This window comes from Taeniopygia guttata, chromosome 24 (assembly GCF_048771995.1).
Source record: "Taeniopygia guttata chromosome 24, bTaeGut7.mat, whole genome shotgun sequence".
NCBI classification, from domain to species: domain Eukaryota; kingdom Metazoa; phylum Chordata; class Aves; order Passeriformes; family Estrildidae; genus Taeniopygia; species Taeniopygia guttata.
In genome coordinates this window covers 6,789,259-6,810,205 of record NC_133049.1, presented here as the reverse complement: position 1 = coordinate 6,810,205, position 20,947 = coordinate 6,789,259, and the positions used below count along the sequence as shown (strand labels likewise).

Here is a 20,947-nt window from a genome sequence, read left to right as displayed (position 1 = left end):
CCGCCCCGCCTGGTGCACCCCCGGGGCCAGGGAGCTGCTTCAGTTTTGGGGCAAAACCCACGAGTAATTGCAAACTTGTTCTTGTGACATTAGGGACCCCACACACACACACGAGGATGACGTCAGGAGCGGTAGAATGTCGTCACGGTGCCGTGGTTTTAGGGTGCAAACAGGGAGAGGATTCCTGGTGACATCCCTCCATCGGGGAGCGGCTCCATCACTCCCCACGTGGGCGGCGCTTCCCCTCGGTGCAGCGTGACGTCACGCGAGCGGCGGCGTGACGTCATGGCGGCGGGGCGGCGGAAGCGGCGGGAGCGGCGGAAGCGGCGGAAGCGGAAGCGGCGCAGGCGCGGGGCCGAGCGGACGGGACGCGCCCGCCATGGAGTCGCGGGGGAAGGAGCCGCAGCCGCCGTGAGTGCGGGGCCGCCGCGGGCCCGGCAGCCCCGGGAGCGGGGCCGGGAGGGGGCCGGGGAGGGGACCCGCCCTGCCCAGCCCAGCCCAGCCCTGCCCAGCCCTGCCCGCCGCGGACGGGCGCGGGAGCATCGTCCCGCTGCTCTTCCCGCGGTCGATCCCTCGGGATGTGCAAGGATGATGGAGGGCTCCCGCGGTGGGGAGAGCGGGGAGCCGGGCCGGGTCGGTACGGAGAAAGGGATGCCGTCGATCCGTGCGGGTATCTCCAGGGAGCCTCAGGGGATGGTTCCAGACCCTCTCAATGCTGCCCAGCAACAGGACAACCAGCAGTGGCCATAAACTGAAATACAGATTCCGCCGCAATGTGGGGAGGAACTTCTTCCCATGGGGGGTGGCAGAGCATGGAGCAGCTGCCCAGGGACATCGGGGATATCCCTCTCTGGACGTTCCAAACGCACCTGGATGCATTCCTGTGTCACCTGCTCCAGGTGACCCCGCCTTGGCAGGGCTGGATGATCTCCAGAGATCCCTCCTGATCTGTAACAGTTCTGGGATCTCGGGATCAAGCCCACCACGCTGTGCTGCTCCCAAAGGCAGATTATCCACCTGGGCTGTGCAGCTCAGCAGCTGTAAGCTGGATCTCTGGCCGCTAATAGGGACTTATCCCGGCGGTCTCAGCCCTTGTTGCTGAGCTGTTAAACCCTCCTGGCTCAGGTGTGGGGCTGCAGAGCATCCTCGGAGCTGAGCTTTGTTCTCTGTGTCGGGGCCTGGCTCTGGGGGAATGTCTGCTGCAGAGTCACTCTGGCGTGGAGCAGCATCCGTGCTGTTCTCAGGCAGCTGCCAGCACGCACAGGAGCGGGCAGGAGCTGCGGGGCAGCGGATTCCAGCAGCCCTGTCCCAGCCCTGCTGCGTGGGAGCTGCTGCAGCAGTGGCTGTGAGCTGTTCTTTCCGCAGGAACAGAATGGGCATGGGGAACTCCAACCCGGCAGCAGTGCCACACGCCGCCGAGGACGTTCAGGGAGATGACAGGTGGATGTCACAGGTAAGGCTGGCAGGTGGAACCTCGTTCCTGGGGGGATGTTGGGCCAGTGCTGCCCAGGCCATGTTTGGGACCCTGAGGTCACAAGAGCCTGGAGCTGGCAGCTGTCACACCTGTGTGTCCCGCCACGATGGGGCAAAGGAAGAGAAGTTTGGAACCTCTTTCTGATGAGGAGTGACTGCTCAGCTGAGCTGGGTTAGTCCTGAGAAGACTGAGAGGGGATCCCATCGATCCACACCAGATCTCCCGAAGATGGGGCCTGACTCAGCTCAGTGATGCTCAGTGACAGGACCAGGAGCAGTGGCCATAAACGAAATCACGCCAAGTTTCACCCCACCCAGGATCCTGACGGGGCTGTGGGGTTGGGAGCAGTGTCCAGCAGCGCAGCAGGGGAAGCTGGCTGGGCAGCTGTCCCTGTCCTGCAGCAGGGATGGCTGCCCAGGAGCAGCTCTCACCTGGAGCTCACCTTGTCGCTCTCTTTGGCAGCACAATCGGTTTGTCCTGGACTGCAAGGACAAGGAGCCCGACGTGCTCTTCGTGGGGGACTCCATGGTGCAGTTGCTGCAGCAGTACGAGGTAGGGGTGAAGGCAGGGAGGGAGGGAGGGGTGGACTGGAGCAATTGGAGCATCTCTCTCTAACCCAGTGGCTGATGTGTAACGCTAGTGACTTCCACTGTTCCCGTTTTCACGGCTGTCCCCTGAACCCTTCTGCCCTGCTTCCTGAGCTCCCCAGGGCCTGGACCCTGCTTCACTGGCTGCCCCTGCCTCCCTCCCTGAGGCCACGCTGACTGCATTTTGGCACAGCCCCTCAGCTCTCAGATTCCAGCCTCCTGAGGGCCGTTGAGTTCCCTGTGGCTGTACCTGTGCCAGAGCACACTTAGCCTGTAGAATTCAGGGTGCCCAAGTCATTGGTCCACTGGTTCTTCCCTAAAATTATTGAGGGAAAGAAGAGTTCTCTTCTGCCGTGGTGGCAGCTGAGCAGCTTTGTTCTGCAAGAGCTGCTTCCCTTTGTTCTAGTTTTGTTACCTGGGGATGAGAAGGATTTAATCAGGTCATAGACTCCTTCTTCAAAGGCCCTGTGCTTAGGGACACCGTGGTGTGCAATAGATCAGCGCTCTGGGGCTCTGATGAGTTCAGCAAATCACTGCTCCAGAGATCTTTCCTTCCTTTGTGCCACGTCTGAGAGCTCGAACCTCAGCTGCTCCATCTCTTCTGACCCCAAATCAAACCTCGTTCCTTGTCTAAGTGCCCTTTGTGGAGGGAGTTTTCAGAGCAGGGCTCGTGGCTGCCCTCAGTGGCCCCGAGGACACCGTGTGGTGTCTCTGCCTCACAGGCAGGATGCTGCTCTGAAGCTGCACGTTGGTTTCTGCCTGCAGATCTGGCGAGAGCTCTTCTCACCGCTCCATGCACTGAATTTTGGGATTGGTGGAGACACCACGGGACACGTTCTATGGAGACTGAAGAACGGTGAACTGGAGAACATTAAACCCAAGGTAGGAGCTGCAGGGTTAGTGAGGGTATCCAGGTGAGCAGTGAAGGTCACCTGCAGCTGCAGGCCTGGCACAAGTGCATGTCCTGAGGGCAGTGGGCAGTGCCAGCCCCAGGGCTGAACTCTTGAGCCTGACTCTCCCAGCAGCTCCCTGGCCGCAGATGATGTTTATGCAGGGATTTCAGGGTCATCAGCCCTGTCACCACTTGCTCTGGAAAAGCTGCAAACATTTTCCTCTCCTTGCAGGTCATTGTTGTTTGGGTTGGAACAAATAACCATGAAAACACAGCAGAAGAAGTCGCAGGGGGAATCGAGGCCATCGTGCGCCTGATAAACACCCAGCAGCCACAGGCCAAAGTGATTGTGCTGGTACGTCCCTGCTCCCTGGGCTCTCCTCTGCCTTACTGGGAGTCACTGGGCAGTGCTGGGAGGGCAATATCCTCATCTGTCCGCTGCTCTGTGCTTCCCCTTGCTGGCTTGGCTTTGCAGGAGCCCTCCTTTGGCCCTTCCAGAGCTGGGTGGACTGATTCCGAGTAATACCCCACTTATTAATGTTGCTGAGGAAGTCCTGTGCGGGGAAAATAGGTGCCCAGATGCCAGCTGGCTTTGGGAATCCTAGTTGGCTTCCTTGTCCTAAGGAAGCTGCTGCCTGTCTTGCTGAGGAGCTGAAAGTGTATGGAAAGAGCACAAGCTGATACATTTAAAAAATAAAAGAAAGATCAGTGCTTGTGGCTCATCTGGCTCCTTCACTTGCGTTTCACATTAGGCCCGAATGGACAAATTCTGATTCGAGGGATGAGTTCCCCTTGTCACAGACATCCTAAATCTTGACAGACAGCCCGAATTGGAAGGGAAAGCAGGGCTCCTGATTGCATCAGAGTCACACAAAGCTCTTTTCTGCCTCCTGTCGTGCCAGGGCCTGCTACCTCGTGGAGAGAAGCCAAACCCGCTGCGGCAGAAGAACGCCAAGGTGAACCACCTGCTGAAAGCCTCGCTCCCCAAACTGCCCAACGTGCAGCTGCTGGACGTGGACGTGGGCTTCGTGCACTCGGATGGCACCATCTCCTACCACGACATGTTCGACTTCCTGCACCTGACGGGCGGGGGCTACGCCAAGGTCTGCAAGCCCCTCCACGAACTGATCATGCAGCTGCTGGAGGAGACCCCCGAGGAGAAACGAGCTGCCCTGGCCTGAGTCCTGCTGTCAGCGTGGAGAGCATCATCCAGCCCATCAGATCAGTTCTGTCACTGGCACTACAGAATCCTTCTTTCTTAAAGCACTTTCCATTGTAGAATGTTACCGGATGTCCGTACCTAGTGTTTTGAGGGGGAAGGCTCATCTTTAACTGGTCTTGTACATACGAGGGCCGGCTGGGTTGGTTTTATTGCAGGAGGAAATTAGCTGGAGAAGAGTTTTACTTTTAAACCATTCCTCATTTAAAACGAGAACAGGACTGTCACTCTGTGCCCCCCATGTCTTGTTGCCCTGTGGTTGTCCTTGCCCCCTCGTAGCCTGTCTGACAGCCCACCCCTGGCTCACCGTTCCTGGCTGCAGCCATCGTGCTCTGTGTATTTGCCTGGCAACAAGAATCACATTCCACTTGCAAAAGCCAGAACAGATGCATTTTTCCAAACTCGGTTCCACCTTTCAGGCGGTTTTGGGTTTTTTTGTTTGGGTTTTTTTTTTGTTTGTTTGTTTGTTGTTTGTTTTACTGAGGGGGGGTTAAATGACACGTGTTGCTTTCTCACTCCTTTCTGAAGCAGCTTTAAACTGGAATTCAGAAATTTAAAGAAGCAGTTACCTGAACTCGTGTAACACTCCCCAGTGCTTGTCTCGTGCTCGTTTCCCCAGTCCTGCTAGCAGGGGCACCTTCCCTTCCTCCCACGCAGCTCTCCTGGGAGCGCTCCCACTTGGATGCTGCTGCTGGCTCCTGCTCCTGCTGCCCGTGATCTTGCTGGCTTTTAGCAGTTGCTCAGTGTAGGATTTTAATGATCCAGTGATTGGCAGTTATTTCCTCACTCCTCTGGAACTGACAGACATTCCCTCTGAGGTGCCCGGGCTTTTTGCAGGTTTTTTTTTTTCCTATTTTTTTTATTAAGCATGACTGTTACATCCTTTTTTTTTCTAAAGCAAACCCACATGAAGAGCCCCTGGCTACAAGGCCTAAATCACTCTGAAGCTTTACAGATCCCAAGGTGTATATTTCCTTATCACTGCTGGTTTACTTGTATAAACATTTTATTTGAGCAACTACAGCCTCTTAGAGTAAAAAGTGGAGTTAAGGCGTAGCTTCTCCTGCCCCGGACACTGCTGCTCACCTCTAGCAAGGGAGCCAGAGGGGCAGGTGCCCTAAAGGGCTGTGGCTCAGTGGGGTTTTGGTTTGGTTTGTAGTGCAGAGGGCTGGTTGTAGCGAAACAACTTTTCATTTCAAACTGAGAGCTTCTCTTCCAGAAAGAAATGGTTTGGAGCCGAGAGGCAGAGCCCTGGATGAATTGATAACTTGCAAATAACCTATTTTAAACCAAATCTGTTCCTCCCTGCCTTACCTGCCGGAGCTGGAACTCAGTGGTGCCGCGCTGGGTTTGTGCTTCCCGTGGGATTGCAGGCAGGTAAAGCTGGGAGGAACAGAGAGCTTCACTCCGTGCTCAAGGAGGGTGTTCAGGTGTCAGGCGGCTTTGCTGAAGCCCATAGGTACTGTACATAGTCTGTCTGCCCTTTGCTGTAGCCAAGGGGCTGGTGTGTAACTCTGACCTAGCGTTGAGGAATCCCCTAACGTCCCACCTCATCCCCCTGCTCCTGTAGGTTTGATCATAGCAGGATTCCTGCCTGGATTGCATGCATAGTGTGTGTTTTGTTTCCAGTATATGTGATCTACACACAGATGAAGGAAAGGTGAAGCATTCCCCTGGCCAGGATCAGACACAGGTAGCTGCAGAGTGCCATGGGAGAGGAGGGATCACGTCCTACCCCATGATCCAGACCAGGGGTGCTGCTCCCTGGAGCTCCACGGCCTTGCAGGGCAAGCTTTGAGAGAACACTGCTCATGCTTCCCTAAGCTTCCCATGGCTGGAAATACTGGGGAAGGGCAAGTGGAAAATCAAATGTTAAAAGTACAGTGCAGTGGAGAATTCCTGGGGAGGGGCTCGTCCCATCCCCACCCCACTAGGGAGCCGGGATAAAACCCGTTCCTGTGCCCTGAGAGTTTTCCATCTCCAGGCTTGTGAGAAAAGGCCGTGTGCTAGTTTAATCTCTGCATCCCTGCTCCCTTCCCTCCCTGCTGCTGCTGCTGCTGCGTTTGGCTGAAGAGATGCTAACCAGGAATGTACTCTGCAGTAAAGCTCTGGCTTCGCTGGGCACCCTGTGCTCGCTGTGAGCCAGCCCCGTGGGCAGGGTGCCCAGTGCCCCGGGGAATTTGGCAGGCTCTGGCCTCACCAGGGAGGCTCTGCTGGCTCTGTTTAGGCTCGGCTTGCTGAGGTGCCATGCTCTGTGCTGGTTCAGTGCTCTCGGCTCTGCGTGTTGCTGCCTGGCAGGAAACTGCCCTGCTCACCTGGGCAAGAGGGGCTCTGCCTCCTGCCTGCCCAGTGCTGAAATCCGAGTGCCTCCTGTGAGAAAACTTCGGTTCCAGCTCTGGCTGTCCCTCGGGACAGGGCTGGGCTGGAATTGTGGCCTCCTCTGAGTGAGCGTGTCCAGTTTTGTGTTTATGCAGCAGAGAGGAAAACAAACAAAAGATGTGAAATGACAGAGTCTTGTGAGGTGCTGGGGGAGGGTGAGGCAGGAGCGGGAGGCCCCCATACCTCCCCTCGCTGCCCACCCGCTGCCCCGAGCCTTCCCTGGGGCACAACCATTGTGATTCTGCTTTGGCAAAAATGCATCGGCTGGTAGAAGTCACTGTTAGTGCATATTTCGATATAAATGTCAATGTTTCACCCACCGTGTCGCAGCCTGTGTGTGTGTGTGTGTGCCCAGCCGTCTCTGCCCTGTCTCGGTCACTCCTGGAGGTCTCCATGGGGCCGGGCAGGTGCTGCCAAACCTCCCGCTGCGGGTCCTCCCTGGCTCTGGGAGTTGTGCTCAGCCACATCCTTGCCCCTCATTTAATTCCTGCTTTCCCCCACTCCATTTGGGGCTGGTTTTGTCTGTTTTCCCTCCTTTCCCCGTGCAGATCTCGGTGCTGCACCCAAACCTGTGAGCTGCAGGTGAAGGGGACTGGTTTATTTTGGCCCTCGACAGGACATCGGCTTGTGTTGGATTCCCGAGTGATTTATCTCAGATGGCCCTGGAACAAACAGGGAATGACATCCCCACGCAATCCCGCTCACAGCCATCCTGCAAGAGGCGGCTCGGGCTCTATCAGGGCCGAGGAGTCGGCCGGAATTCTGCTTCTCTTCCCGCATGTCTGTCCCTGAGGTCGTCCCATCTGCCGCCAGCACCACCACCTGCACCTGGAAACCATGGGCAGAGTGCCCAAACTGTGGGATCCTCAGGGACAGGAGGGCCCGGAGAAATAAAGTGCACAATAGCAGCAGTGCCTTGTCTCGTGGCGTTTGTCCCCCGAAGCAGAGCAGGAAGCCGGTGGCAGTGGTCCTGCATGTCAGAGCCAGCCCAGAAATGGCTCTGAGTGAGGTGACACGGGGCTGAGCCCCTTCAGAGGGGGATTTTAAATCAAAACCCCCAACTGCAGGCAAAAAAAATGTGATACAAAGGTCGCAGAGCTGTTGGAGAGAGGCCAGGAAGTGGGAGGCTCAGCAACAGCCAGAATCGGGGGGGTGTTCTGGGAGACACACCAAAAATGTAGTGTGGCATCACTCCTGCTATCCCAAGCATGGGAAAACTCCCAAGGTACTTTGAATTACTCCATCTCCGGTGGTGAAGGGTGCACCAAATGGGAGAGGCTGCAAGAAGCCCGGGAGGAATCCAGAGAGCAGCAAGAGAAAGGGATGGGGCAGACCCACTCCTTCCCTGACAGGACTCTTCCATGTTCTCACGGACTTTAGGGGCAGGGAGGCCGGGAAGGGGTTTGGGTGGGTGTCTGGAGTGCTGCATGGCACCTGGGCTTCCCTGTTGGGTCAGGGACTCCATATGGGGTCTCCTGTGGAGCAGGGGCTCCCTTATGGGGTGCTGTAGAGGACAAGGCTCCCCTACAGTGTTCTATGTGGGGCAGGATCTGCCCTGCAGACCAGGGCTTTTTCTATGGGGTTCCAGAGGATCCCACACGGACCAGGGGCACCCCCTTGGAACCGGGACCCTATATGGCCATGGGGCTCTCCTATACCACAGGGCTTCCCGTATGTGTTCCCATATGGAGCAGGGTTTCTTATGGGACAGAGCCTGCCCTATAAGGCAGAGCATCCCCTGCGTGCCTCCCTACGGAGCCGGGCTTCCCCCGCGGGCCGTGGGCTCGGTGCCCCGGGGTGGGGGGCTCGGTCCTGCGGGGTGGGGGGCTCGGTTCTACGGGCTCGGGCCGGTCCCTCGGGCTCGGGCCGGTCCCTCGGGCTCGGGCCGGTCCCCCCGGGTTCGGGCCAGTGCCCCTGGTTTGGGCCGGTTCCCTGGTCCCGTTCCGGTCCCCCTGGTTCAGCCCGGTCCCCCCGGGCTCGGGCCGGTGCCCCGGTCTCGTCCCGGTCCCCCTGGTTCGGGCCGGTCCCCCCGGGCTCGGGCCAGTGCCCCTGGTTCGGGCCGGTGCCCCGGTCTCGTCCCGGTCTCCCGGTTTCGGGCTGGTCTCTCGGGTTCGGGCCGGTCCCCCTGGTTCAGCCCGGTCCCCCCGGTCTCGTCCCGGTCCCCCGGGCTCGGGCCGGTGCCCCGGTCTCGTCCCGGTCCCCCTGGTTCAGCCCGGTCCCCCCTGGTCCAGCCCGGTCCCCCCGTCTCGTCCCGGTCCCCCCGGTCCCGTCCCGGTCCCGTCCCGGTCCCGTCCCGGTCCCGTCCCGGTCCCCCCGGTCCCGTCCCGGTCCCCCCGCCCCGCCGCCGCGTCACTTCCCCGGCCGGGCGCTCGGCGTGCGCGGGGCTGACGTCACCGCCGGTCCGTGTTTACCGCGGTGCGGAACGGGAAGGGGAGACGGGACCGGCCCCGGGATCGGCCCCGGCAGCGGCTCCGCGCCCCGGCACAGCCCCGGCTCCGCTCGGCCCGGCCATGGGGCAGCGCGCCCGGGCTCGCCCCGGCTGAGCGCCCCGTCCGTCCCGTCCCGTCCGTCCGTGCCTCCCGTGCGTCCCGCCCCGCGGACCTTGGCCGGGGATGCTGGCGGGATGTCGGGCCCCGCGGCGGCCGTGCTGGCCTGGGCGCTGCTGGCCGGGGCGCTGCTGCCCCCGCCGCCCGTCCGGCCCCAGCCCCAGCCCCAGCCCCGCGGGGACCGCCAGGTGCAGGAGAGGGAAGCGCAGTTCAACACCACCTACAGCGACTGGGTGCACGCCAACCTGCTCAACATCTACGCCTTCAACCACAGCGTCCGCAGGAACCGGGTGAGCCGGGGTGGTCGCCAGCGCCGCGTCCCCCCCGGGTGACCGTGCCCACGGGGGTTTGGGGTGCGCAGGGCACGGCCGCGTCTGCCACGGCGGCCGAGCAAAGTCCAGCCCTCGGTTCCTGCCCGGCCCGCACTCACCTGCCCTGTCCCTGCAGACCGAGGGCGTGCGGGTGTCGGTCAATGTCCTCTCGGACCAGAAGGACCAGCCCGTCCTCTTCGTGGTGAGGCAGAAGGAGGCGGTGGTCTCCTTCCAGGTGCCGCTCATCCTCCGGGGCCTGTGAGTACCAGGGGCTGGGCAGGGATTCCCCACGCAGGAGTTCCCCACCAGGGACTCCCCACGCAGGGACTCCCCACGCAGGGATGCCCCGTGCAGGGGTCCCTGGGAGGGGCTGTGGGCACACAGGGCTCTCCCTGCCCAGGTACCAGAGGAAATACGCGTACCAGGAGGTGAGCCGCACGCTCTGCCAGCCGCAGACCAAGGCCGAGGTGGAGACCCAGCACTTCTACGTGGATGTCTCCACGCTCTCCCTCAACACTTCCTACCAGCTGCGGGTCACCCGCGTGGAGAACTTTGTGCTGCGGTGAGGGGAGCCCCGCGCCCTTGTCCCCTTCCCTGCCTGCTGCCTGTGGGGGCTGCGGGGGCTGCGGACCCCCCTTGCCACCCGTCAGCTTTCCCGTGCTCTCTGCAGGACCAACGAAAGGTTCAGCTTCAATGCCACGGCCGCCCAGCCGCAGGTGAGGGCAGCTGGCACGCGTGGCACGGGAGGGGGCTGCACCCAGGAGGGGAGCGCAGCCACCGTGGCAGCAACGGGCCCTTTCTCCCCACAGTACTTCAAGTACGAGTTCCCCGAGGAGGTGGACTCGGTGATCGTGAAGGTGACCTCAGCCATGGCCTTCCCCTGCTCCGTCATCTCCATCCAGGACATCCTGGTAGGTGTGGGCAGTGGGTCTCCTGGCTGGGGGGCCCGTGGTGCCCGGGGGGCTGACGGCCCCTCTGCCCCCGCAGTGCCCCGTCTACGACCTGGACAACAACGTGGCCTTCATCGGGATGTACCAGACCATGACGAAGAAGGCGGCCATCACGGTGCAGGTGGGCACAGGGCTGTGCCATGGGGCTGTGCCACGGGGCTGTGCCACGGGGCTGTGCCATGGGGTTGTGTCATGGGGCTGTGCCACGGGGCTGGGCTGTGCCACGGGGCTGAGATTTGCCCAGTCCCTGCCTGGTGCTGCCAGAGCCCACAGAGGTGTCCCAGGGATAACCTCTGGCATGGGACACCCCTGCTGGGCTCTGCTGACCCTTTTCTCTTGCTGCAGAAGAAGGATTTCCCCAGCCATAGCTTCTATGTGGTGGTGGTGGTGAAGACGGAGGACGAGGCGTGCGGGGGGGCTCTGCCCTACTACCCCCTCTCCAAGAATGCCTCTCCAGGTTTGCAGCGGGGCTGTGTGGGGACAGGGTGGGCACAGGGCAGAGAGCTGAGCCCTGTCCCTGCCTTCTTTAGATGAACCCGTGGATCAGCACAACCGGCAGAAGACGCTGGAGGTGATGGTGTCACCTGCCATAACCTGTGAGTCTGGGAGGGGCTGGGGGTGCTGGGGGCGCTGGGCTCTCTGGGGACCCATGGCAGGGTCCCTGAGGTGCCACCCCCGCTGAGAGCCTGTCCTGGCCCTGCACAGCCGAGGCCTACGTGCGCAGCGTTCTCTTCTGCCTCGGCATCTTCCTCTCCTTCTACATCCTCACGCTGCTCCTCGCCTGCTGGGAGGGCTGCCGGTGAGTGTTGCTGCCCCTCTGGTGGGCACAGTCCTGCTGGGGGCCCTGGTGCTGTGCCCCTCTGGTGGGCACAGTCCTGCTGGGGCCCTGGGGCTGTGTCCCCTCGCCCAGCAGTGGCACAAACGGGCTGACAGCCGCTTCCCTCGGCAGGCAGCACAAGAGGAAGGGGCTCCTGGCAGCCATGGATTCGCCCAGCCTGGACACAGGTGAGGAGGGCAGGCAGCAGCAGCACGGACGGGTCTGCCTCGGGGTTCCTCCTTGTTCTGCCCTCTCCAGCCTGTGGCAAAGCCTCTGCCTCTGCAGGAGTATCCTGCTGAGTCCCTGGGGCAAATCCCAGTGTCAGGGGCACAGAGAGGTCCCTGCTGTGGGGCTGGCAGGGCTGTGCTGGGGCTTTGCATCTCACCAGGTCTATCTCTTTCTTCTCCTGGCTTTCCGGGGACTCCCAGCATCGCTCCTGGGTAGGTGCCAGCGCTGTCCTTGGCTCCAAGCTCACTCCGTGCCAGGGCAGGGGTGGTGGGAGCTGCTTTGTGCCCAGTGGCCGTGCAGCCCTGGGACAGGGGTGCCACAGAGGGTGACAGGGACCCTCCTGTCCTGCAGGTCACTCCCGTAGCATCCCCGACTCCTTCCTGAACCACGGCCCCTACGACAGCTACGGTTACGGCTCCTTCGGTGAGTGCCACGTGCTGTGCCCCATCCCTCACCCCTGCCTGTGGGCCGTGCCAACCCTCTGCCTGTCCTTGTCCTTGCAGGGAACGGCTCCTCCAGCAGCACCGAGGGCGTCACAGACAGCCTGGGCTCAGCAGAAGTCTCCTACAGTTACGTGGGTGAGTCATGGGGCCGCTGGCGTGGCTGCAGCCCTGCGGAGCCTCGTGCCCGCTGGCATCTGGCTCTGTCCCCTCCGTCTCCGGGAAGGGTCCTGGGGCTGCCGGCCCCTCCACGCAGCCCCCAGCAGGGTTTCCATCTGGGACACGCCTCAGGGAGCTCTGCTGCGGTAACTCTGGCTTTCCTTTGAAGGGCAGGAGCAGTTCAAGCGGCGCACGCCCTCCGCCCCGACGAGGCCACTGAGCATTCCCATGGGTAGATGCTGGTACCGGGCAGGGTCGGGCCAATCAGGGCGAAATCTGCCCAGCCCCAGGCTGTGCCCAGGGCACAGAACCCCTGCTCCCCTCCCTCAGAGCAAGGGCAGCACCAGAGGGGCTGCAGAGCAGGACATTGTCCGCCTGGCCCTCGGTGTTCCCCAGCGTGGCAGAGCCCCAGGGAACGGGCACAGGGCAGTGCTTGCCCACCTGGGCATGGGCAGTGCTTGCCCACCTGGGCACGGGCAGTGCTTGCCCACCTGGGCACGGGGCAGTGCTTGCCCACCTGGACATGAGCAGTGCTTCCCCACCTGGGCACGGCCACCACTTGTCCCCAGGGCTGTAGGGAGCTGAAACCTGTCCCCATGTGAGCTGGCAGGGAGGCAGCCCAGTGGTTAATTGGGGCTGATTGGGGTTTTTGGGTGGGCACCGAGGCTCTGGGCGCTGCTGACGGCCCCGGCTCGGCCGCAGGGGAGCGGTCCCTGGAGAACGTGGCCGGCCGGCCGCGCCTGGACTCGCTCAGCTCTGTGGAGGAGGACGACTACGACACGCTGGCTGACATCGACTATGACAAGAATGTCATCCGCACCAAGGTGCGTGTCCCCCCAGCCCCCAGCGCGTCCCCGCTGGCCAGGCAGGCCCCTGACCCCCCTCTCCTTCCAGCAATACCTGTGCGTGGCCGACCTGGCGCGCAAGGACAAGCGGGTGCTGCGGAAGAAGTACCAGATTTATTTCTGGTGAGTGGGAGGCAATGGGGAGGGGGCACCCGGCAGTGTCCCAGCCCGGGGTGCACTGCAGGGACCCCCTGACGGCCCCACCCTCTCCCAGGAACATCGCCACCATCGCTGTCTTCTACGCCCTCCCCGTCATCCAGCTCGTCATCACCTACCAGACTGTGAGTGTGGCCAGCGCAGCAGCCAGGGGCTCCTGGGAGCCCCGGGGGCTGCACTCCCAAACCGTGCCCCCCAGCATGCTGGGGACACCCCTGGGAGCCCCCTGTGTCCCTCACCCTGCCCTGCCCACAGGTGGTGAATGTCACTGGCAACCAGGACATCTGCTACTACAACTTCTTGTGCGCCCACCCTCTGGGGAACCTCAGGTGGGCTGGGGGGCGGTGGAGGGTGGCTGGGGGTCCCCTGTGCCCAGGGCTGGGCTGCAGCAGGACCCCAGGGAGGGAGGGGGTTCCCAGCACCCACACCGGGACTGGCCCCTCGCAGCGCCTTCAACAACATCCTGAGCAACCTGGGCTACGTGCTGCTGGGCCTGCTCTTCCTGCTGATCATCCTGCAGCGCGAGATCAACTACAACCGCGCGCTGCTGCGCAACGACACCCGCGCCCTGGTGAGGGACGGGGCTGCCGGGGGCTCCGGCTGCCTGCTGGGGCTCAGCTCCCGGGACCCCCCCTTCCCCTCCTTCCCTCCCCTCTGCCCCGCAGGAGTGTGGCATCCCCAAGCACTTCGGGCTCTTCTACGCCATGGGCACCGCCCTCATGATGGAGGGGCTGCTCAGCGCCTGCTACCACGTCTGCCCCAACTACACCAACTTCCAGTTCGGTGAGTGCCCCCCCGGTCCTGCCCACCCACACCGGGGCCCCCCACGCCCCTCTGACCACCGTGCCCCCCCAGACACCTCCTTCATGTACATGATCGCGGGGCTCTGCATGCTGAAGCTCTACCAGAAGCGCCACCCGGACATCAACGCCAGCGCCTACAGCGCCTACGCCTGCCTGGCCCTCGTCATCTTCTTCTCCGTGGTGGGCGTGGTGAGTGTGGTGGGCACGGAGGGAGCGGGGCTGGTTGCCCCCCAGGCTCACTGCCCACCCCCCGCTCGCCCTGCAGGTCTTTGGGAAGGGGAACACGGCCTTCTGGATCGTCTTCTCCGTCATCCACATCGTGGCCACGCTGCTGCTGAGCACCCAGCTGTACTACATGGGGCGCTGGAAGCTGGGTGAGGGGGGGCACCGTCAGCGAGGCGGGAGGGGACGATGTGGTGGCCCCCCGGTGTCACTCCCCTGTCCCCACAGACTCGGGCATCCTGCGCAGGATCCTGCACGTGCTGTACACGGACTGCGTGCGGCAGTGCAGCGGGCCCATGTACGTGGTGAGTGCTGGCACCGGGACCCCCGGCTCTGCGGAGACCCTTCCTGGCAGCCCCCCAGAGCAGCTTCCCCTGGCCCTTCACAGCCCCCTCCTCTTTTGCAGGACCGCATGGTGCTCCTGGTCATGGGGAACATCATCAACTGGTCACTGTGAGTGCCGAGCTGGGCACATGCCAGATCCCACCCTGCTTCTCCCCATCCCTGCTGCCACCCCCGCCCCTCTCCTGGCGCTGGGCTGAGGACTGGCAGCTCGTGGCAGCCGTGAGCCCAGCATGACGGGTCTCCCTGCAGCTGTAGCACCCTGGTGTCCCCACGTGCTGCCTGATCTCCCGGGGGCTGCAGACATCCTTTGGGGACAGTGGGCATGGCAGGGGGACCCCCAGGCTGACCCCACTGCCTGTCCCTGCCTCCCCAGCGCTGCCTACGGCCTCATTGTCCGCCCCAATGATTTTGCTTCTTACCTGCTGGCCATCGGCATCTGCAACCTCCTCCTCTACTTCGCCTTCTACATTATCATGAAGGTGGGAGTTGAGCCCTCGGCCCCGCGGGCGCAGCGGGCAGGGCAGGACAGGGGTGGGCACTGCTGCAGCTCCTGCCCACGCCGTGACCCCGGCCTCTCCCGCAGCTCCGCAGTGGCGAGCGCATCAAGCTCATCCCCCTGCTCTGCATCATCAGCACCTCCGTGGTCTGGGGCTTCGCCCTCTTCTTCTTCTTCCAGGGGCTGAGCACCTGGCAGGTGAGCGGGAGGGAGGCGCAGGCAGCGGGGTGGGCAGGGTGGCCGTGGGCAGCCACAGTGACGCTGGCCCTGTGCCCGGCAGAAAACACCAGCCGAATCCCGGGAGCACAACCGTGACTGCATCCTGCTCGACTTCTTTGACGACCACGACATCTGGCATTTCCTCTCCTCCATCGCCATGTTCGGCTCCTTCCTGGTAGGTGCCGGTTCCCCCGGCACGGCGCCGCTGTCCCCAGGTCACCTGTGCCCTGCTGCCCTCACTCCCCTCGCTCCACAGGTGCTGCTGACGCTGGACGATGACCTGGACTGTGTCCAGCGGGACAAGATCTACGTCTTCTAGGAGCCTGCAGCCACCCGCTGCCCTGGGACTGTGCCAAACGCCCGGCTGCAGCCCCGGGAGGGGCACCCACCCCTGGGGAGGGATGTCTGCGCTGCAGGTCCTGCCAGCCACTCTGTCCCCCTCCCCACACAGCCCTGGGGTCCTGGTTTGCCTCCTCCCTGTCAGCCGGGTCCCTCCAGGCACTTCGTGCCCGTCCCTGGGCCCGTCACAGCCAAAAATGGGGCTGGGGGGCCACCAGAGCATCCGTCCTCTGTGGCAAGTGACACTGGAAAAGGTGCTGCTGCTGCTGCTGCTCCGTGTCCGTGTGCCCGTGGGCACAGCGGGGGGATTGGGGCCGTGCCGTGCCAGCAGCCCCGTGGCCCCCCGAGCACGTGGGTGTGGGTCTCTCTTCAGTGCCTGAGTCGAGTGGGTGGGAGGTGGGGGTGCGTGGGGCCAGCACGGTGGTGGCACTGCTGGAGGGGCCCCACTCGTGTCTCCTCCAGCGTCCCAGGAGGGGTGGCCGCGGTGGGCCCCCGCCGAGGTGCCGCGCTCCCCACGCGTGGATCTGCTGGGAAGGGACTCGCATTAAAGTGTCTGCACTTTGCCCGTGCCTGCTGCTGCTGCCAGGGCTGCCCCCACGGGACGTGGGGAGAGGGGAGATGCTGCAGGGGCTGGGAAATGCTGCCCTGGAGAGCACATGTGGGGAGGGTGGGGATGGCCTGGGGGTCACGGGGGGGACTGGCAGCCCCACGGGTGGGTAAGGGATGCCCAGGGGGGTCCCACTTCGCGGGCAGCAGAGTTCTCTGGGGGCTGGGGCCCCCGTGGACGCTGGCAGCGCGGTGCCAGAGCTGCTGCGTGCCCGCTGTGCCCTGACCCGCTGCACCGTGCCCGCGGGGCAGAGGGAATCCCGGCTCTGCCCAGGCGCGGTGCCCGTGGGATGCCGCCGCCTCGCAGCCGCGCCCGGCCGCCCCGAGCGGACACCGTGGGTGTCACCCGTGCCCCCGCAGCATCCCCGCGGGGGGACCCTGCCCCGGCTCCGGCGGTGAGCGCACGGGAAAACCAGCCATGAAGTCAGCAGGAGCCCTCGGCGCTGCCGCCTGCCTATAAAAGGATTTACTCCATCAGCCCCCGGCCCGGTTCCGCCCCGGCCCCGGCCCCGCCGGGGCGGAGGCACGCGGGGAATGCTCCAGCACGGGCTGTCGTCGCTGCTTTTCGGAGTCTTTCCCCAAATATGGTGCCTGGGATGGAGTCCCGGAGCGCTGCGGGGCCGGGCGCCCCGGAGGGAGGGTTTGGGGGGGCCGGGCTCCGCGCCCCGCTGACATCAGCGTCCCGCCGCCCTCCTTTTAGCGCCAGGTCGGGGTCCCCGCGGGGCAGAGCGCCGCTGCCCAGCCCAGCATCGCCCTCGCTCCGTCCGCAGCCGCTTGTGAGTCCTGCCGCGGGGGGGGCGGCGGGGAGGGTCCCCGGGGTGCCACCGCCGGCCCCCGGCACGGGGGTGCTGCTCCCCGCCATGGGGACCCTGTGCCTGTGCCTGGGACAGCGAAGCCGCTCCCGGGGCTGCGACCTGCGGCTCCCCGGGATGGGGATTCTGCTCCTCCGGATGGGATGCGGCTCCCCGGGATGGGGATTCTGCTCCTCCGGATGGGATGCGGCTCCCCGGGATGGGGATGCGGCTCCCCGGGATGGGGATTCTGCTCCTCCGGGTGGGATGCGCCTCCCCGGGATGGGGATTCTGCTCTTCCGGATGGGAATGCGGCTCCCCGGGATGGGGATTCTGCTCCTCCGGGTGGGATACGGCTCCCCGGGATGGGGATGCGGCTCCCCGGGATGGGGATTCTGCTCCCCGGGATGGGGATGCGACTCCCCGGGATGGAGATGCGGCTCCCCGGAGGAGGGTCGGGCTCCTGGGGTCACTGCCGGGGTCCTGTCCTGTTCCTCCGCTCAGCCGGAGGGGCCGTGCGGGGCTCAGGGCAGGATGGAGGGGCAGCTCCAGCCCCCAGCGCCCGTTTCTGCCCGTTTCTGCCGGGATGGGAGATGGGCACGGGGCTGGCGGTCCAGGGACTGGCAGTGCCATGAGGCCCGGGATGCCGTGTGCGACCCCTCAGAGCCAGGTCGGGGCAGGGCACGGAGCGGGATGGGCTGGGCACATCACGGGATGTTCCCAGCGCTGCTCGGGGCTGGGCACAGGCTGCCCGTAGGGCTCGTGGGGTATCAGCACACACATCACGGGGCTGTGGGGCACCCCTGCATCGCTGGCAGCAAGAGGGGTCGGTGCCCTCTCCTGCACTGAGCTGTGCCAGGTCTCAGCCCAGCCTGCAGGAGCTGCGGTGCCCAGTGGCCAGGATGAGCCCACTGGAAGCCGGGTGTGATGAGGGACATCCACACGGCTCCTGGAGGCACCCGCAGGCTTCATGCCGAGCAAGGAGCCAGGCAGGGAGGAGCGATGCCAGCCCCACCAAAGGCTTGGCTGCCACTCCCAGAGCCTCTCCTTGCTGGCACCTTCCCTGGCATCCTCTCTGGCACCCTCGGGCCTGCCTGCAGCCAGCTACCTGCCATCGCTGCCCGCAGCATGTCCTTACAAGGGCACGGGCACAGCTCCCGCTGCTCCCGCCTCGCCCGCTCCTCCTCGGCTCCCGGACCTGCCATGACCACGGCCATCCCACGGGCACCCTGCCATGCCAAGGCCATCCCACGGGCACCCTGCTGTGCCAAGGCCATCCCACGGGCACCCTGCTGTGCCACAGCCATCCCATGGGCACCCTGCTGTGCCAAGGCCATCCCATGGACACCCTGCTGTGCCATGGCCATCCCACGGGCACCCTGCTGTGCCACGGCCATCCCACGGGCACCCTGCTGTGCCATGGCCATCCCACGGGCACCCTGCTGTGCCATGGCCACCCTGCCAGCCAGCCTCGACATCGTCACCCTGCCACCCTGGCATGGGCCACACCAGGGACATCCGTGCCAGCCAGGAGCTGGCAAGGGACAGGGATGGGGCTGCTCCTGCGCACAGTCTGGGCTGGGGATGAGGCACCTCTGCCAGGACACACGCCGTCAGTCTGGGCAGATTTTGGAGGTCGTGGCGGTGAATTTTCCTCCAAACACACCCAGATGGAGCTGTAGGGCGGTTACCTGGTGAGGGAAGAGTCGGAAGGGCTCGTCCCCACTGCAGCAGAGTGGCAGGGAAATGACACGATGGTGTCTGCGGGGTCCCTGGACAGGGGACAGCATCTCCCCAGCCTGACTGTCTCTGTGGTGCCACCAGGTCTCCCAGCGCCGCAGCCATGGCAAACAAAGGGCCAGCCTATGGCATGAGCAGGGACGTGCAGTCCAAGATCGAGAAGAAGTACGATGACGAGCTGGAGGAGCGGCTGGTGGAGTGGATCGTGGCGCAGTGCGGGGCCGCCGTGGGACGCCCCGAGCGGGGCCGCCTGGGCTTCCAGGTCTGGCTGAAGAACGGCATCGTAAGTGGGGCACGGCGGTGGGGAACTCCGAGGGCAGCACGGGGGGCTCTGAGGGCAGCACAGGGAGCACCGAGGGCAGCACGGGGGGTTCTGAGGGCAGCACGGGGGGCTCTGAGGGCAGCACAGGGAACTCTGAGGGCATCACAGGGAACTCTGAGGGCAGCACAGAGAGCTCCGAGGGCAGCACAGAGAGCTCCAAGGGCAGCTTGGGGAGTTCTGAGGGCATCACAGGGAACCCTGAGGGCATCACAGGGAACTCCAAGGGCAGCTTGGGGAGCTCCGAGGGCAGCATGGGGGGTTCTGAGGGCAGCACAGAGAGCACTGAGGGCAGCACGGGGAACTCCGAGGGCAGCTTGGGGAACTCCGAGGGTAGCACAGAGAGTTCCGAGGGCAGCACGGGGAGCTCCGAGGGCAGCTTGGGTTACTTGAGGGCAGCACGGGGAGCTCCGAGGGCAGAGCAGCAAGCCCAGGCTCCCCTCTGCGGCAGGTGCTCAGCAGGCTGGTGAACAGCCTCTACCCCGACGGCTCCAAGCCCGTCAAGATCCCCGACGCGCCGCCCACCATGGTGTTCAAGCAGATGGAACAGATTGCCCAGTTCCTGAAGGCGGCTGAGGACTACGGGGTGGTCAAGACAGACATATTCCAGACCGTGGACCTGTTTGAAGGTGCGGCAGAGGGGCAGTCGGGGTTGGGGGTCCCGGGGTTGGGGCGCCGTGCCCATCCTCACGCCCCTCTCTCTCTCCCCGGGCAGCCAAGGACATGGCAGCGGTGCAGAGGACGCTGATGGCCCTGGGGAGCCTGGCAGTGACCAAGAACGACGGGAACTACCACGGTGACCCCAACTGGTTCATGAAGTGAGTGGGGGAGCGCAGAGCTGGGCGTGGGGACCCCCTTGTCCTGCGGCTGCTCTGAGCCGGCTCCTTGCTGTGCCTGGAAGCGCCCCGGAGCACACGGAATTGGGATGCCCAACTTCCAGCTGGGGAGGGAGGGTGGCTGGGACATTCCTGGGGATCGGGGGGTGCTCCTGGGCAGCCGGGGGTGCGGGTGCCCCACGGCCTGTCCCTGTGCCCCGCAGGAAAGCGCAGGAGCACAAACGGGAGTTCACCGAGAGCCAGCTGAAGGAGGGCAAGAACATCATCGGGCTACAGATGGGCACCAACAAGGGCGCGTCACAGGCGGGGATGAGCTACGGCCGGCCCCGGCAGATCATCAGCTAGGCACCGCCGCCAGCCCTCCCCAGCCGGGACCTCGGTCCGCGCTCCCCGGCCCAGCGCCGCCGCCCATCCTTCGGTATTTATTGAGGAGCATCCGCCCGCCAGCGCACGCCCGCAGCGCCGTGCCCCGGGCAGCCCCTGCCCCCGGGCAGCCCCTGCCCCGGCCTCGCACCCCCTTCGCCAGCCGGTCCTGCCCCCGCCGGCACCCCCGGGCGGGACCCCGGCCCCGGGACCACCGGCCCGCCCGCCGCCCGCACCGCCCCGCCGCCGCCGCAGAGATCCCTGCCACGGGGAGGAGAGGGAACCCAATGGGCCTCGGTTTTGTACTTGGTTTTTGTCAAAATTAAACGGTTATATTCATCTAGCGTGGCCTGACGAGGTTCGCTCCCGCCTGCCCCGTTGCAGCTGGGCGATGGAAAGCCAAAGTGCTTCTCCCTAAAAGGGAGCTGCTGCTGCTTCTGCCACTGCCAAACCTGGGAAAGCCAAAGCTGGAGCTTGGATATTCCCGGCCCGGCTTGGCAAACTCTGCCCTCTCCCCCTGAACTGTGACAGCCACTGCTGTCCTTGCTCCTCGCAGTGCTCCGGCCCAGCCCCTGCCTCCCGCTGCCTGGAGCAGCCCCTGTTACCCCAAGGCACAGTAAGTGTACCCCAAGGCACACTTACAGCTGCTTACATTGTACTTAGCTTTGTCAGAAAGTATAGAAAGAACTTCTGCGTCACTCTGCTCTGTTTGTTTTAAGGTTCAAGGAGTCTTTCTTATATCTTATTTTTTAGTGTGGAAATCTGTATTCTTTCTCTTTAGCTGCGGTAGTTTTGCTAGTGCTGCAGTACTAGACTAAAGAGCATATTTCACTTGTGTTAGTAAGCTTGAAGTGGCACATTTCAT

General features: G+C 63.8%; 3 protein-coding genes across 9 annotated transcripts; all 3 read left to right on the top strand.

Annotated features, from left to right (window-relative positions):
• Positions 1–292: 292 nt before the first annotated feature.
• On the top strand, positions 293–7,462 carry PAFAH1B2 (platelet activating factor acetylhydrolase 1b catalytic subunit 2). The gene is made up of 6 exons (XM_002190196.7): positions 293–411; positions 1,366–1,453; positions 1,937–2,026; positions 2,827–2,943; positions 3,186–3,308; positions 3,856–7,462. Exons 1-6 carry the CDS (start codon positions 380–382, stop codon positions 4,132–4,134), a joined length of 729 nt encoding a protein of 242 aa, XP_002190232.2. The 5' UTR covers positions 293–379; the 3' UTR covers positions 4,135–7,462.
• Positions 7,463–9,028: 1,566 nt separating this feature from the next.
• Positions 9,029–15,990, top strand: SIDT2 (SID1 transmembrane family member 2). Of its 6 annotated transcripts, XM_030290789.4 has the most exons (28): positions 9,029–9,387; positions 9,545–9,666; positions 9,809–9,970; positions 10,079–10,124; positions 10,218–10,319; positions 10,396–10,479; positions 10,704–10,815; positions 10,889–10,954; positions 11,064–11,157; positions 11,308–11,363; positions 11,604–11,615; positions 11,755–11,826; positions 11,907–11,981; positions 12,172–12,234; positions 12,705–12,826; positions 12,897–12,970; positions 13,062–13,128; positions 13,259–13,332; positions 13,451–13,574; positions 13,669–13,786; positions 13,859–13,995; positions 14,072–14,180; positions 14,257–14,333; positions 14,435–14,481; positions 14,747–14,852; positions 14,957–15,067; positions 15,150–15,263; positions 15,345–15,646. In XM_030290789.4, the coding sequence occupies exons 1-28, from the start codon at positions 9,175–9,177 to the stop codon at positions 15,405–15,407; spliced, it is 2,622 nt and encodes an 873-aa protein (XP_030146649.2). In that variant the 5' UTR covers positions 9,029–9,174; the 3' UTR covers positions 15,408–15,646. The 6 variants fall into 6 exon arrangements, 5 of the variants coding, with proteins under 5 accessions (XP_030146649.2, XP_030146652.2, XP_030146650.2 ...); XR_012051865.1 differs by lacking the exon at positions 12,172–12,234 and having other exon boundaries at positions 14,257–14,326; positions 15,345–15,990; XM_030290792.4 differs by lacking the exon at positions 12,172–12,234 and having other exon boundaries at positions 15,345–15,990.
• A 682-nt stretch (positions 15,991–16,672) lies between these two features.
• Positions 16,673–20,426, top strand: TAGLN (transgelin). 2 transcript variants are annotated; one of them, NM_001245252.1, is given in 6 exon segments: positions 16,759–16,809; positions 18,649–18,847; positions 19,335–19,512; positions 19,599–19,668; positions 19,670–19,701; positions 19,923–20,426. In NM_001245252.1, coding segments are annotated over 4 exon segments (459 nt in total). In that variant the 5' UTR covers positions 16,759–16,809; positions 18,649–18,667; the 3' UTR covers position 19,701; positions 19,923–20,426.
• The last annotated feature ends 521 nt before the right edge of the window (positions 20,427–20,947 follow it).

Coding starts and splice junctions, on each gene's coding strand:
- PAFAH1B2 (XM_002190196.7), top strand. CDS start 380: ATGGAGTCGCGGGGGAAGGAGCCGCAGCCGCC. Junction 2,027..2,826: donor AGTTGCTGCAGCAGTACGAG/GTAGGGGTGAAG, acceptor TTCTGCCTGCAG/ATCTGGCGAGAGCTCTTCTC. Junction 3,309..3,855: donor AGGCCAAAGTGATTGTGCTG/GTACGTCCCTGC, acceptor CTGTCGTGCCAG/GGCCTGCTACCTCGTGGAGA.
- SIDT2 (XM_030290789.4), top strand. CDS start 9,175: ATGTCGGGCCCCGCGGCGGCCGTGCTGGCCTGGGCGCTGCTGGCCGGG. Junction 9,388..9,544: donor ACAGCGTCCGCAGGAACCGG/GTGAGCCGGGGT, acceptor CTGTCCCTGCAG/ACCGAGGGCGTGCGGGTGTC. Junction 11,158..11,307: donor GCCTGCTGGGAGGGCTGCCG/GTGAGTGTTGCT, acceptor TTCCCTCGGCAG/GCAGCACAAGAGGAAGGGGC.
- TAGLN (XM_030290676.4), top strand. CDS start 18,668: ATGGCAAACAAAGGGCCAGCCTATGGCATGAGCAGGGACGTGCAGTCC. Junction 18,848..19,334: donor TCTGGCTGAAGAACGGCATC/GTAAGTGGGGCA, acceptor CCTCTGCGGCAG/GTGCTCAGCAGGCTGGTGAA. Junction 19,702..19,922: donor GACCCCAACTGGTTCATGAA/GTGAGTGGGGGA, acceptor TGTGCCCCGCAG/GAAAGCGCAGGAGCACAAAC.